This window comes from Elephantulus edwardii, unplaced genomic scaffold (assembly GCF_000299155.1).
Source record: "Elephantulus edwardii isolate Elephantulus edwardi_28Jun2011 unplaced genomic scaffold, EleEdw1.0 scaffold00001, whole genome shotgun sequence".
In the NCBI taxonomy this organism is placed as follows: Eukaryota; Metazoa; Chordata; class Mammalia; order Macroscelidea; family Macroscelididae; genus Elephantulus; species Elephantulus edwardii.
Window position 1 is genome coordinate 25482633 of NW_006399751.1, and position 17219 is coordinate 25499851.

The 17219-nt window shown below is 36.4% G+C and overlaps 1 protein-coding gene across 3 annotated transcripts in view; it reads right to left on the reverse strand.

Moving 5' to 3' along the window:
- GULP1 (GULP, engulfment adaptor PTB domain containing 1) overlaps nt 1-17219 on the reverse strand; it is a 147491-nt gene that overhangs the window by 58314 nt on the left and 71958 nt on the right. For 2 of the 3 annotated variants that reach the window (XM_006878765.1, XM_006878766.1), the window contains exons 3-4: nt 10239-10310; nt 2462-2560 (exon numbers count right to left, since the gene is read on the reverse strand). The exons of the other annotated variant lie outside the window; for it this stretch is intronic. In XM_006878765.1, coding sequence (XP_006878827.1) covers nt 2462-2560; nt 10239-10310 — 171 coding nt within the window. The remainder of the gene's footprint in view (nt 1-2461; nt 2561-10238; nt 10311-17219) is intronic. 3 annotated transcript variants of the gene reach the window in all.

Below are 17219 nucleotides of genomic sequence, written 5' to 3' on the forward strand. Positions count from 1 at the left end.
GTTTACTTTAGGATGTCAATAAATTCCCTCCCAAACACCTTCTTTGATGTCCCTTTCTTTCCTCTTTTCCTTTTTTCTTCCCATTTGTTATGGATTGAATTGTTTTCCTCTGAAATGTGTGTACAGAGCTCTTGAGGCCTAGTCGCAAGAAGCTGTGTTGCAATCCCAAAATGAACACAGTTTGAGGGCACCAGCTGCGTTCCAGGAGAAAGACAGGCAATCTCCTCCCACGTATTAACTGCCTCATTAAATGCATGAGTGGGTAAACTATGGCTCAGTTCTGACTCTATGATACACAACAACAACAAAACATGTAGGTAGCTCTGGTGGCCTACTGGTAAGAAAATGAACTGCATTCCCAAGGGCCATTATTCTATATGTTGCTAATCCTAACATCTATGATCTTAATGAAGCAGGAATAGTGGTAATTGCACTAATGGCTTAAGATACAATATACAGGATTAGGTGGTATTTTGAAGCAATCTTTTTTGCAATATATTAGTTCTGGTCAAGAAGCTGTGGTGCAATCCCAAAGGCACAAGGTTCAAGACCACCAGCTGCTCTGTGGAAGAAGGATGGGCAATCTCTTCCCATGCAATTTACTGCCTCTGAAAACCTGCCAGAGAGTCAGCTATGTGTCTGTTTCAACACTATGGTACACAACAACAAACAACAAGCAAGCAGAGGGGGAAATGTCAGTATTACCAAGAAAGAGTTGTGGACAGAGCATGTCCTTTGGACCCATATTCTTTGTACTGTGAACCTCCTAGACCCAGGGGAATATTGATGCCAACATACATGGAGATCTCCAAGGGATGCCAAGCCCACAGTTATTGACGGGAGACAAAGGCCTTCCCCAGAGTCAAGACAAAAAGTGTTCCCCTTGGGTTGTATGCAGAATTTAAACTTCTAGCCTCCTAACATGTGAGATAATAAGTTTCTCTTTGTTAATCTCTTTATAGTATTTCTTTTATGGCAGCAGAAAATAACTAAGACTCCATCCCACAGAAATTTTAAGTTTCATAGGTGTGTCGGAGATGACGAGGTTGGCACAGGATAGAGCAGGGTTTAGGGCTCTTGTACATAGGGTTGGTATGATTCGCAAGCTACTCAACAGTACCTAACAACATCAACAATAACAATGCCGGGTGCACAGAAGCTGAGAACCACACAAGGACCCAACGACTCAGGCTGCCTGTATACCAACCAGAGGTCATGGCCATAGTAATAACCACATCATTAGTACAAAATAGAGAGTAGAATTTTTACTATTGTATAAGTGTGAAATGTCAGATAACAATATAGTCAGTAAGTGAGGAGTAAGAGTAACTATAAAGCATGCTACGGTGATAAAGGGAGCTCCGGAGGCTTAGTCCTAAGAAGCTTCACTACAATCCACCAGCTGCTCCACAGGGAGAGAATGCACAAGCTGCTTCTAAAAATCAGCGGGAGGGTCAGTGATGACTTGGCTGTGACTCAATGGCACAGCAACAAAAACAAACAATGTTAAGAGGCACGCACTGACAATTTATCTGCAAAATATTTTGGAGGTAAAAGTTAGCCAGATTCTCTGAACTCTTGTAATATTATCTTAATTGTTGTTGCTGCTATGTGCTGTCAAATCATCTGCGACTCACAGCGACCCTTTGTACAACAGCCCTAAACTCTACCCTATCCTGTGCCAATCTCATTGTTTCCCATTAGCACAGTGACTGAATCAATCCATCTCATCGAGAGTCTTCCTCTCCTGCACTGTCCCTCCACCCTCCCAAGTATGACATCCCTCTCCAAAGACTGGTCTCTCCTTGCAACACGTCCAAAGTATGTCAGATGAAGCTTCAGAATCCTTGCCTCCAAGGAGTAGCCTGGCTTCACCCTCTCCAGAATGAATCTGTTTGTTCTCTTAGCAGTCTGTGGCATATTCAATATTATTCTCCAACACCACAGATCAAAATTAATAAGAAATACTTCTAAGGCATTGTGAACAAATACATAGAAACTATTTTGAATTGAAATTTTTTATCTTTTAAAACATTTTTATATGTAGGCATAAAATTTCTTAAATAGAAAATGTTAGGCTTAACTGGCTATATATACCGACAATAAGGGCCAGTCCAGAGCATCTGAATAAATAATACTACTTTTGTCTTTCTTCCTACTTACTGAACCACAGAAAGAAAAATTTCTAAGTACAAACCTACACATTCATGAATACATTTAATATAAACTACTATAAATTAATCATATTTTCAGAAATAAACACACAGAAAGAAAGTCCCAAGATTTAGCCTCCAAAAAATCGTATAGAACTTTATTTTTCACTGAGAACTAGAAAATCCTATTTGGTAATTAAAAACTTAAACTAATCATTAAAATATAACTATAATTGAAGTCAAATATCAGAGGACTTTCTATTAAAAAAAAAGGTAAGATCAAATTAGAGAAGTCAAAATCACTTTACCTTTGTTTTAGGTTCTAGAATTTTTACTCCATAAATTGATATTTGTAACTCAACTTTAGGAATTTTCTGGCCTTCAGATTTTTTTATATGTCTGGCAAACTGTAAATAAAAGAGGATTCACAAAGTTATAATTCTGTTTCTAAGATGGCCACATACATACATTTGAAGTTTATATTCATGATACAATTTTATTATCTGAATTATAAAGAATTCTATAAAGCCAACAGCTTCATAAGTATTCCAAAAGTGTAGTTACTTACAACCAAAATTCATAATGATTTTTGTTAAGTTTTTAAAAATACGAACCTAGATGCACTTTTTAAATGATAAACACACATGTATATATCATTTCACCAAAACAACTGAGAAAAAGAAAACTTCCTTAGAAGAAGAAATTAACTACTTTTTCTAAGGACATTTTACCAGCTGTTGAGTAAGCTTTATTTTAATGATTCCTAGGTATTTACCTAGTAAGGAACACTCTGCCACCAATCAAATCAACGATGCAGACAGACATGACATACTCAAATGAAGGCTGAGAGATGAAATAATTATTCTAGCTAAAGCCTCGACCATAGAAATAAATGTTTAAAAGTGTAAATACTGTGAGTAGATGGAAAGTTTTGCTGGTTTGCTTAAGTAAAATTTCCCATACTGTCTCAGTAAATAGTGATGTACATGAAAAACTTAACTAGATTCCATTATAAAATAAAACAGAAAACCTGAGTACTTAGGCATTTGGCAGTTGGAATTTCTTCTTTTATTTTAGCATTACTAGATTTTGTGTATGTGTGGGGGTAGTTATAAGGGCCTAGTTAAATTTTAATATTAAACAACATATATTTTAAATAAGATTTATATACATTCCTATTAGTGTATATGTGTACACACTATCTATGTGGTAATGTACCTAAGGAGCTCTGGTAGCATGATACTACAAGTTTTCCTACAAACGCCAAGTTCAATGGTTCAAATCCATTAGTTGTTCTGTGAGAGAAAATTGGATTTTTCTCTTTCCAAAAAGATTTACAGTCTCAGAAAGCCAATGGAGAGTCACCATGAGTCAAAGTGGGCACAATGGCAGTGTGCGGACATATGTTGTTGTTTTCCTTTGCCGTTAAGTTGAGTACGACTCATAGAGACTCTATGAGAAAAAGTCTGCAGCCTTCCTATATCAATCATCATTTATCAAAGTTCATAGGGTTTCCAGAGGCACGTTGTTTAGGAAATGGATGCCACTCCTGCTTCCAAAGTAGTACATGTAACATATATATAAATTTGGCATAAATATGTTTCATGTAATATTTTTATAAAATAGAAAACATATTGCTAATAATATTCAAAATTAGGAGGTTGTACTGATTGTATCATACATCGCTACCATTCTTGTTAGGTGTCATCAAGGTTATTTCCAATTCAACAACAGAATAAAACACTGTCTAATTTTGCAAGATGCTCAAAATCAGTTATATTTGAGCACGCTGCTGTAGACACTATGCAAAACCATCTTTTGAGGTTCTTCCCTCCTCCCCTTGACTCTGTGTTGTTGTTGTGTACCGCAGAGTCAGAACTGACCCATAACTGACCCTCTGATGGGTTATTAGAGGCAGTTAATTGCACAAGAGAAGACTGTCCATCCTATTCCCATGGAGCAGCTGGTGGCCTCAAACCATGTGCCTCTGAGATTGCAGCGCAGCTACTTGCTACTAGGCCACCAGAGCTCCCTTCACCCTCTGCTAAAAATGCTGCTGGTTCCGTTCTATCGATGACATGGCTCATTACGTGTGAGGAAGTCTCCCCATCCTATTCTGACCATACTTCTTCCATGGATTAAGGCATATTTTGTATCCTGGCTATCTAGAGTAAACTGACTATTCTTCATCAACATAATTCAAAGCTTTCCATTTTCTCTTACAGTTTTTACTCATATTTTCTGGCAATCAAACTCTTTCCTACTTTCCTGTACTCCCTACATTCCCTTCCCACCTTCTAATCCTTTCTTTTCCCTGTTTCTACCTTTCTTATTTATAAACGAAATCTATAGGAAACGTTCCATAGGTTTTCGCATCCATTTTTTCAGGACTTCAAAAACTATTTCCTAGTCTAATATTTTCTCGACACATGGGTGATTTTAACCTGTATTGGAATTGATTGCATTTGTAGCAGAGTTTGTGTCATGTTTATTTGCACTGCACATTCAGTCTAATTTAGGGCAGATGTGAATACATATGGTAGAGTTCATTCCTGTCATAGAAAGTAGTTAAAAGCTTTTTTTTTCTGTTCTCATGGCTTTACACTGCTTTAGAGGCTAATATAACCAATGCGTATGTGGATGTCTTGACACATCTACTTCACTATCTTAGGGCACCACTTGTTTTATCCTATTTGTGTGTAGTTTAAGTTTTCATCATGATGTCTGTGCTGTCCGATGAATGTGAGCAGCACTTTTTTTTCCCTAACCAATAATTTTACATTTTGCACCTAAATTTGACTAACTTGTGTCAGAGAATTTCCTTTTTGAATTTAAGCCATTTGTTTTGCTTCAGTGCAAATATTTTAAAATTATCATCACTTTGCCCCAAAGTATGTGGATTGTGTTTCTTTTCTATTAGTGATCTCCTTCCTTTCTTAATTGACAAAATCAAAACAATCTGAGTGTCTTACTATAAGAAGGGTTATAAAATAAACCCACTACTCTTCATCTATTTAACAGCATCTCAAGAAACTCTTATCTCTGATTGCACAAGTGGTCTGTGCTTTCTTAGTAACCAAAAGGAAATCCACAGCTCTCCAATCAAGGTGAGTCTGGCTCATGTAGACCATTCATTATTTTCTGAGGCTATAAATCTTTACAGGGAGAGACTATTCATCTTTTCCCCAGAGCTTGGTGTATTCAAAGTACTAAAAAATTTCTGTTCATAGCTAAGCTTATTAAATGCTCTTGAGGCCTCTTCAAGATCTAGACACAGCCATTTCTATAATCTCGGATGAGAAGTTTTTTTTTACTTTTCAATGTCCCAAAAAATCAACCATAAAATAAACACAAGGAGCACCAATGACTAGAGAGTAGGGAGTTGTACTGGTAACCCAAAGCTGAGCTTTTCTGGTATTTAGAGTTAACCATCATCTCCTTCTCAAGGGAAAGATGGGCAATCTCCTCTCGTGTGATTTATAGCCTTGGAAACCCAATGGAAGGTCAGCTAGGGAGCTATGGGGTCTTCTTGGAAGCTACAAGGAAGATTCTGACTCCCTGGCAATGATAATTAACCAATCTACTGAAAGGAAGAAAGGAAGAGAGATGAGAAAACTTGTGAGCAAACACAGAGGGGAAAGGAAGAGAAAAGAGTAAAGGAAATGAAGACAGAAAGAGGGGGGCAGTGGCTAAAGATTGGGAAGGAAGAAATGGAGGCGGGCAAAGAGAAAAAGAACCACAGAAATATTTCTCTTTTCTTTGTATCAAAAGAAAAGAATTTTACTCAAAGAAGCTTAAAGGTTATTCAATTCAGTGATTCCATTTCAAAGACCTGAAAACTAAGTGCAAAGGAGTTAATTCTTTCTCTTACTCATGAGTTCATAAGTTTTTAAGCCTATAAAACTAGGGGTTTTAAAAAATGTTTTAAAAACAGAAAAAAAACCCTAGGGGTTTTAATGCCCATCGAATAGCACCTTTCCCATTGCACTTGTTTTCTTCATTAAGTAACTGCCATTTTATTTTCATGTACATTAAATTATATTTGGTCATTGGCTTTAATTTTTGCATATATATGACAAAATCTGTAGTCTAGTTTTTTGTTCAATTTTCATTTTACAGAGTTTAAGGTACTCTTTCTTGGCCCATTTTAAAAAAGTTAGGGTGACTATGTTCTAGCTTACATCTACCCTCTCATTATAAGTTCCAAAATATTCCTAATGTGCATTTTGAAAAATGCTAATTATTCATTCTTATTCTTTTTTCTCCTTACTTATTAAGTGTTAATATTTTTTAAGTCTTTTGATGAATTTGTTTCTATTTTGGCTTCAATTAATTCATTTCTTGGTCATTTACATAGATTGTTCTACCCTTAAAACTTAATTATAATAATCCAATAAAATTTATCTTACAAGTCATAAAGACTATTAAGAAAATCTCAATACAAGAAGCAAATACAGAAAAAGCAGCTTTTATCTCCACAAAATTATTGGGAAATAGAAATTATTCCCTGAAAGACCTATTGAACTGAGTTAAATATGTCACTGGTAAGTAAACTTATTGAAGAAAATATAATAGATGGACTACTATACTTCAATGTGATCACTAAGAAATTTAGAAATTTCTACAGATTTCTCAGGGTACTTTTTTTTTTTAATTTAACAAGTCTAATGAGGTTACCAAAAGACAACACTTTATTAGGTCAGAAGGCTAGTTCATTTACTACCTTGGATCAGTAAGTCTAAGGCCGCTTTATGAACCAAGTAATTTCTTTCTCTTTGTCAGCCTTTGTACCAAAATTATTAACTTGAAGGTATCATCAATAATTGTGTGGAGAAATCCGTTTACACACACACGCGTGCGCACACACACACACACACACACACACACACACTCTCATATAAAATTGCAATGAACCTAAGTATTTTATTGATTAAATGACAGTTCTGATGGCAAAAAGAGAATGTTAAACCACTTATAGAAAGTAACACTGAATGGACATACTATGTGATTATCAAAAGGCTGCTGTTGTTGCTGGTAGGTGCCAGCAAGTCAAGTAGGACTTGTAGTGATGCTATGAATAACAAGCAGATCAGAATCTTGCTCTCTATCCATCATCCTCAAGATCTGCAGCATCCTGGAGTCCAGTGTTACAGTCACTGTTATAGTCCATCTCCTTGAGGGTCTTCCTCAGAGAATCAACAGGACGGGGGTGTAATTTCTTGAGTTATGTTTCCATAAAATAACCCCATGTAATTTCACTCTGTGATCCCTGATAGTACAATGGTTAAGTGGTTGGCTACTAACTGAAAGATCTCAGGTTTGAACCCATCAACTGTTTTGTAGGGTAAAAGACCTATAATTTGCTTCTAGGAAACCTGATGGGGTAGTTCTGCTATATCCTACAGGGCCAACGTGCCTAGGAATTGATTCCACCTCATGATGAAACTAATTTTTCTTTAGGAGCCCTAAGTGATATAAACAACGTGCATAGCTGCTGACTTTAAGTTCAAAGTTTCTAGGTGTGGCTAGAGAAGCCTGGGAAAAAATTAATAGAATAGAATAGAATAGAATAGAATAGAATAGAATAGAATAGAATAGAATAGAATAGAATAGAATGAGCATAGAATTCTGATGCTTACATCATTGAAGTGCCAATGGAGCACAGCTCTACACTGGCGGTCAGGGGACTGCTTAGTCAGAGCAGAATTTTCATTTTCCCCAAGGGAGCTGTGCATTGCTAACCCAAAGGTCAAGCATTTCTGGCTGTTGAGATCCAGGAGTGGATCACAGAGATAAAGGTGGGCCCTCTCCTCAAGTGATTTAGAGCCTCAGAAATCAAATGGAGGGTTACTTAGAGTCGGTTCCAACTCTATGGCAATGAGAGTGTGGTGTATTGTGATGTACTATGCTCACTGAAAGGTCTGTGGAGGAGAGAATGGGCAGTCCTCTCAGAGTCTGGAGGAAGAAGACTCACCAGGAATTGGAATCAACAAGATAGCAGTGGGTTTGGCTTGTTTATTCTGATTCCTTTAAAAAAAAATCACTGTAGTTTGGTATTTTCTCTTATTTGACACCTAAGGTGACATTTCATTTTTATTCAAGTCAATCTTTTTCCAAAACGAACAACATTAATGTATTGGCAAATGCTATTAAATGAGAGTTCAAAAGTTAATAATCTTAAAAAAGAAAAAAAAGAGTAAAGACTGCCAGGGCTCTACCCCTACATATGTCTGTGTATAATGCCTAGTTTCAAGGATTTATTCATACCCCTTTTTGTTTTATTCTGGATTATCTTTCTGTCATTTTATGAAAAAATTATATTTATTTAATTCCTAAAAGCATAAAAATCTTATAAGTGTTGAAGTGCTTTCTTTCATAGTATTTATTTTTCAAAACAACAAACTTTTCCTTATTATGTTTCAGATTGCAACTAATCAAAATATAAAATATTCCATAAACACGTTCAAAAGCTCTGTTGTCTACAATGTATTTAATATAGTTATTTTTAAAATATCATTTTATTAGATGATTACTTATTTTTATGATTTTATGTAGCAAAAATGTGGAAGGAGCTCTCAAATGGAGGTTGTGTAGTTAACCAAGCAAATTTCTTTGAGTAGAGCAATATCACCACCTGCTGGCCATTTCTGCATTGCAACAGAATTAAAGAGGCTTAGGAACAGTTTAAAATATATACCCTCTTAGTATTCTTTGGGATGTAGCTTCTGAACTCTGAGAAAATGAAGCTAACGAAGTCATTAACATATAAACGAACTTGTATTCATTTTCATTACCATTGATAAAATTTTCCCATTTACAAATTTTTGTTTTGCCAAAATTATGTATTAAATGTTTTCTTTGAAAAACACCTTAAAAGTTAAAAAATACTTCATACTTTTTATATGCTTTTAAACCACACCATACACTTTTATTTCATTGTAAACAATATTCCTTTTTGCTAACAAAATACATCTTATTTGCAAAACATGAAACCATGCAGGAACCAAACCTAAAACCGTACAAAAATGTACATTAATTATTGTTGAAGAAACCTTTATTTCAATTTTTATGTAATCTGATCTAGTCAATATTTCACTTTATTTTGAATCACTGTTCTATAAACCATAAAGGACAGTTCCTTTAAGAGCAACTATGTTGTTGTTGTTGTTGTTGTTAAGTGCCGTCAAGTCATAGACGACTCATAACGACCTTATGAGCGAATATCCTCGACACTTGCATGCATGACTTTCATCCTTTCTCCAGGTTCATGGGGCTTCTGCAGGCAAGCTATTTATGGAAGTGGACGCCACTCCTGCTTCTAAGCTAGTTTCAACCTGGGAACTCCACCAAGCACTGTCCACCATGGGTAACTTGCCTCTCTCTCTATCCTAGGCTCCAGAGGCCACATCCATCCATCCAGCTGACATTGAGAGAGTTGAAAGAAGTATTCTAGTGAGAGATCATATCCTCTGAGAGGGGGTGAAATTTGAGAGCAAACGATGGGTAGAAACTCATATATCACTTCCTCAGGAAGTTTGCTGATGTCAGTAGGTCGGGTTTTGTATGAAAGGTCCTTCTCTACTCTGAGTTGAAATGAGTGGTAACTCACCACTCCTGCAAATTGATTGCTTATGAGTATGCATAAAAGTGACACTTGTGTATTAGGACACCTTTAAGACATTTTCACAACTAAATCATTCCTTGGAATCAACACTAAGCCTGCACTGACAATCAGTGGATAACATAATTATCAGAAAATTGTTTTTGAGGTAAGACATGAGTCTACATTGTTCTAGTAAAGGCAAGTAATTTTATTGCAAACACTTGTGAAATATTGTTATTAATGTTCTTGCTGAGTGTGAGAAATTACACCTAAGAATAATATGATTGGTGTACCAAATTGAGGAAAAAATGATGGATGATGTGTATATATTTATTAGTAAAGCTTTTTCCTTTATCTATTTATTGAATAGTCCATTTTTCAAAGGAACCTGCCCCAAAGTTAACCATGCTTTTCATTTTCATCCAACCATTGCTGCTTTTAGGATAATACATCAGACATTGGTTTAGGGGGGCCTTACCTACCTTTAGCTTCCTCACAGCATCTCTCACCACTTCTGTTCCTTTGGGCTGCTCCACTTCTGTACTGCCAAGAAACTGACAAGGGTCATGTGTGAGAAAGCAAGTTTTACTACATCATGAAATCATTTTAGAACTATACATTTGCGTAACATGGTGGTTTGACAGTAACATAAAATTGCAACCAAATTAAATAGAAAAGTTACTATTATATTTTAAAGATTTAAAATTTTAATTATACCACATAGTGATAATTAATATTATAAAAAGTTATGTTTCTTTAAAAATCTACATTTTTCAATATTTCAGTAAAATATTTTTTTGCAAGTTTTTTGTTTAACATTTTGCATGCAAGTTTTTACTGAGAAGAAAATTGAAGTTCATTGATAGACTCTAAAGGAAGAAAGTGCATCTCAAATACTGAAATGTAGTAGAACTATCTGCATTTGTACTTAAAAGTTTTTTAACTTATTGGTTTTGCTTGCCATCAAGTTGGTTCCTACTAAAGGGACTCGACGTGCAACAGGACAAAACTCTGCATGGCTGGGCACCATCTTCACAGTCCTGCTATGTTGTAGCCCCCTCTTCCAGCCACCCTCTATTCACACAAGCATGATGTCCTCTAGGAACTGGTCATTCCTGACAACAGGAACACAGTATGTGAGAATTTTCACCAGCCTCACTCCTACGAAGCTTCCTGACTACACACCTTGCAAGACAGCCCTGTTCATTCGTTCAACAGTTCATTGCCTATTCAATGTTCTTCACTAACACCGTCCTCCAAAGGTATTCTTTACTCATTATTCAGCTTTTATATGTGCATTTTGTTGACGTTTTGACTATCAAGTGGGAACAGCTGGAGCTGATCCTCCAGCAGGTTTTTAAAGGCAGTAAATCAATACGGAAGGAGTTTGTCCATCATTCTCCCTTGGAGCAACTGGTAGATTTGACTCTTGTACCTTTGTGCTGGGAGCACAATTCCTTACCACTAAGTCACCAGGTGGCCTAGGCCAAGAACATTTTAGTCTTCAAAGAAATATCATTATTTTTTAACATTTTGAAGGATATATTGTAACACTAAAATTTAAAAAATATTGACTAGTGGAATCTAAGGAAACATTTTATTTCTTTAATTATGACACTCATGTATAATGTAATATTTTTAAGACAAACTTTTTCTGCAGTATCCAATATACAAGATACCTACAACACTGACAGCTAATCAAGAGAAAAAAAATACTAAAGCATAATTGCTGATTTTTGAAAGCATCCATCTATTTCCAAAGGCAGTCACTGTTAGTTTAAACCTGATATATCTGCATCACCTGCTATTTTAAAAAAAAATGTGCCAAGATATAATGATGAAATAATCTTTGCTAGGTATGAGGCTAGTGTGAAAAAAATGTTCAAAACCAATTAGAAATAAAATTAATGTTTCTTTCATAAAACAGTTCTTTATGAATATACAATAGACATTAAAGAAATATATGTATTTTTCCCGGAGCTTTTTCACTCTTCTTATGTTGCCACTTATAACATCAAAGAGCATCATGAAGCCATTAGTCTTCATCTATATGTACAAGTGTGTATACATATTTATATGAATGTGTGTGTTACACATCAAACAGAAAAAAAATCTATAAAGTCACAAAATATAAGGGAACAAAATAGGAATGTCATTGTATCTTTAAAATATGTGTTTCTCATAAACACAGAAGGGTTTTCCACATATTAACCCACAAGATAGAGGGGAAAAAAACAATGTAAGCTATGCTATTTTAAAAATAGATGATTCTGATGATGGTGATGATTCATTTTTCAGAGGAAAAAAAAAACCACTAGAAAAATTAGAGCCATGTTTGTCACAAAGGACTTTCTAGGCTACTTGCATTAGATCCACCCAGAAAGTACGGTGGAATGCCAATTCCTAGGTCAGATAAATCCAAGTTTGGGGTTCTTCTTGTCCGCTGCTCTCCAGGTCTGACTCACAATGACTCATGTGAGCAGAGTAGAACTGCTCACAGTTTTCAAGGCTGTGACCTTACTCGGAGCAGTCTGCCAGGCCTGCATTCCAAGGCACCTTTCAGCTAGCTGCAGAGCAGATGGTAAATTATGTTTCAAAAATGTCACTGGAGTTAAAGGAACAAAATAACAGAAAGACAGTTGAAGACAAGAAGTAAGTCGCAAAGGATGACCTTGGATCTTCTTTCTGATGATTTCACAGAGGAAAGAAAGTGAAGCTTGGAAGCATAAAGCTGAGAGTTCACTTGTCTGATTTCATAAGGCACAACAGTTCCTTTTATCCCTCAGTATGCTCAACTGGAGACAACTGTATCCAGGACCCCAATATCAGCACTCATTGTGCCCCACTATGACCTCAAGTTGTTGGTTGACCAACCATACAAAAAAAAACAAAAAACCCAAAGTGAATAGACAACTTACCCACTTAAGTGGAATTGAAAACCTGCTTGTCAAAATGTGAGACAGGCAAATTTATTCCTGTCACCAAATGGCCTGTTACATTATTTCTGATTTCAACAGTGGTTTTCAATCTTTGTTATATGAGATTCTATCAATGCCTACAAATCTGCCAGAGCACCTATATATTTTAAAGATCTAGGTGCCTTTAATGTGCTACCAGGTTCGTAACACACTGTTGTAAATCATCTAGAAAGGATAAAGGTTTCAAGCAACAGAAGGGTAGTTAACAAAATGAGAGCTGTTTTTTGTTATTGTTGAGCCTTAGAGTCGAAACAGATTTGCAGCTGAGCCTCCAGTGGGTTTTCAGAGGCAGTCAATTGCACAGGAGATTCCTCATCTTTCTCTCATGGAGCAGCAGGCGGGTTCCAACCACATGCTTTTGGATTGCAACACAACTTCCTCCACTAGACCAACAGAGACCCTCGGTTATAGTTGCTGCTGTTGTTAGGAACCCTTGAGTTTAGGATAACTCAAAGTGACCTAATGAACAACAAATCTGAACCCTATCCCATTTGTGACATTCTCATAATCTCTGACACACTTGATCCCATTGCCTTATTCACTGTCAATTCAGCTAGTGGGAGGTCTTCTTGTCATTTGCCATTCACTACTTTTCTCAGTATGATGTCGCTTTACAAGGAACCGTCTCTTCTACCAACATGCTCAAAGTATGTGAGATGAAGTTGTATCATCATTGCCTCCAAAGAGCACTCTGGCTGCACCTTCTCCAATATATTTCTGTTTGTTCTTTTGCCAGTCCATGGGATATTCAGTACTTTCATCCAACAGCACAGTTCAAAGACATCAATTCTTCTTCCTTCATCCTTAGTCACTATCCAGCTCTCAGATGCATTGCAAGTGATTAAAAACACCATGGACAGAATCAGGCACAACTTAGTGCTCAAACTGGCATCACTGTTCCTCAATAATTTGGAGAGGTCCTTGACTGCAGACTTTCTCAGTGCAATACATCTCCTGATCTCCTGACTCGCAGTACCAAGAGTATTGATTGTGGATATATGTAAAGTGAAGTCACTGACAGTTCCAAACTTTTCTCCATCTATCTTGTTATTGCTTATTGGTACAGTGAGAATTTTTCTTGACATTGAGATGCAATCCATAGTGAAAGCTGCAGTGTTTAATCTTCTGCAGCCAGGGCTTCATGTCATCCTCACTTTCAGCAAGCAACCTTGTGTCATCTGCATAATGAAAGTTAGTGATGAGACTTCCTCCACACTTGATGCCACATTTTTTCTTCATAGTGTCTAGCTTCTCTAATAATTTGTTCTGCTTACAGATTAAACAGAAAGGATAAAACCCTGATGCAAATCCCTCTTTATTTGAAACCATATATTGTTTTGTCAGTGACAAGAAGCTGCCTTGTTTTTAACTCACCAGCTGCCACTGGGAGATGGATGGGCATTCTCCTATGTGATTTACTGCCTCTGAAAACCCACTGGAGGGTCTGCTATGAATTGGTTTCGACGTGAGGCTACTCAACAACAATAACAGTGTTTCCCTTGCTCTGTTCACACAAGAGCCTCTTGGTCTAGGTATAGGTTTCACATGAACACAATCAAGTATTCTGGGATTTCCATTCTTCTCAATGTTAGCCATAATTTGTTATGATCCACACAGCAACTGCCTTTGCAAAGCCAATAAAATACACATAGACTTTTTCTGGTATTCTTTGTTTTCAACCAGGATCCATTGGACATAAGTGATGGTATTTCTGGTGCCACAACCTCTTCTAAATCCAGTTTGAAATCTGGCAGTTCTCTGTGTACTGCTGTAGCTGTGAATAATCTTGAAAAGTCTTTTGTTTGCATGTAAAAATAATGATATTGTCTGATAATATCCACATCCTATTGGGAATAGGAACACAAGTGGATTTCATTCAGTCAGCCAGGCAGCTATCATTCAAATTTCCTAGGATAGACTGGTGAGTGTATCCATAGCTGCATTTGTCATTTGAAACTGTCAATTGGTATCCCGTCGATTCCTGAGGCCTTATTCTTTGCCAGCACGTCATTGCGGTTTGAACTTCTTCCTTCATTGCTATTTGCTCTGGATCAAAAAGTACTTCTGGAAGTATTTCATTGTTGGCCAGTTCCTTTTGATTCAGTGATTCTGTTACCTCCATCTTTTGCTGCTTCCCAGATCAGTCAAGATTTTGTCCACAGCATCTCTAAATATTACAAACTCAAGTCTTAATTTGTTTTTCAGTTCTTTCTTCTTGAGAAATACTGAGTTCCTCCCTTTTATTCTCCTATTCTAGGTCACTGCACATTCTATTATAAAACTCTGCTTTGTCTTCTCTAGCTGCCTTTTGAAATCCATTCAGCACTTTTTTTAAAAAAAATTATTATTTTTGTGTGCGTGTACCGTCAAATCAGATCTGACTGGTACAGGAGGAGATTGCCCCTCCTTCCCCCGGCAGAGCATCTGGTGGATTCAAACCGTGCATGTCTGGGATTGTAGTTGCAGCTTCTTGCCACTAGGCCACCAGAGCTCCCCTCATTCAGCACTTTTACTTCAACATGTCTTCCCTTTCTTTGGGATTCTCAACATGCTAGTGCAATTTTCAGGTTTCTCTTCTGGCATTCATTTTTTTCTTCTTCTTCTTCTTCTCTGTCATTGCAGTGAACATTTGCTGTTTTCATAGATGATATCTTTGATGCCATCCTACAACTCATCTGTTCTTTGGTCACTGGTGTTCAATGATCAGAGCCTGAAGAACAGACTTCAAACTTATACTTAAAATGATTTTTAAATTCAGAAGGGGTAGGTACAAGATCATATTTTTGTTCTCATGGGCTTGTTCCAATTTTCTCCGGCTTCAATTTGAACTTACTCGTGAGTAACCGATGTGTCAGTACCTGGCCTGGTTTTGGCCACTGATACTGAGCTTTACCAATGATTCCTTCCACAGACGTAGTCAATCTGATTCCTATCCAGTCTATCTGGTAAAATCCATGTGTAAAGTCACTGTTTCTGTGTTTTAAAAATTATATTTTTAATAAATGAATCATTGAACATATAAATTATGTTTGTTCTTTTTCTGGCCTCATTTGCAATGAGCTTCTTACCACTAGGCCACCAGAATTGTCTGATTATTAGTAAATCACTATTCTCAACTTTGTGCAATTTATTATGCCATTGAAGGTTTCATCATTGGTAAACTATTCTTTAGTGGTAAGTGATTCTTTAACTCAGTCATTCACTGCCATCAAGCCTGAACTGACTCAGATCACTCACTAGTGTGTTTTCAGAGAATGTCAATAGCACAAGAAGAGACTGAGCAGCTGGTGGATTCAAACTGCCTGCCTTTGGGCTGACAGCACAACTTGTTACCTGCAAGGATACTGGTGCTCCCTTATTCCTGAACTAGGACATTGTTTGAGTTTTCTTTAATTAGGAAATGACTCTTGAGATAGAAAAGGGGTCACATGTGGCAATGACACATGGCAATAATTACTGGAATATATTTGAAAGAATATTCATACTTTGGCAGGAATTTCATGAGTCATAAGTATTACATGCAAATACACCCATATGGGAAAATTGTGGAAGAACTCCAATGGTATTCTACATAAATCAGCCTCTGAAGAACTTTTTAATATGTTTATTTCAAACAAGCTTTAATTAAACCATCTGAGTAATGAAATTTGGAGAGAAGTCTTGAGTTATGGGGAAAATAACTATAAAGACATCTTAATATGGAATTCTTTGCTTAACCCAGTTTCTTTTTCTATAAGGCTAGATAGCCTATATAGAAATAATTTTAAAACTGAAGTGACATTTATCTCTTATAATAACTCATGCATTTTAAAATTATAAAAGGTACCACAATATTTAGTTCAGATTAAATAATTCATATTTGTTTGCATTCTTCAAGTCTACATAAAATATTTATGAAACTCTTCAGTATGAATGTCACATGCTGGAATAATTCTAGGTTTAGATCACAAGAGGTTTGCTTCCTTTGGTATTTATAGACTCAGAAACCTACTGGGACAGTTCTGCTATATCCTACAGGGTTGCTGAGTTATGTAGTCGATTGGATGGCAGTATGTAGATTCAAGAAAAGTCACTTAATCTCTGCCCATTTGACTTTTTTGATTAATGAGAATAATAATATTACTCTTAGAGGGTTCTAAACATATTCTGAAGTTAAATTGTCACACGGGTTGGAAAAATTCTGTGGAAAGAGAATTTTATAATTATGACTATTGTCCTACTTCATTCAATGATTGAGGAAGGTACTAGAGGTTAGTGAGTGTCAACAGATCAGATTCTCTTGGTTCCATGTAACCAGCTCACACTATAGACTAGGGGGATCCTCTTGGTAGAATAGGTTTATGTCATCAGTACTGAGAGTCAGAAGCTCCTACGAGTATTTGCCCCCATCCCTACTTGACAAGTCCATGGTCCTTGCTTGGAGATGGGGTAACTCAAAGGCATACAGTATATAAAAGATATATATATATATATGCATATTTGTGT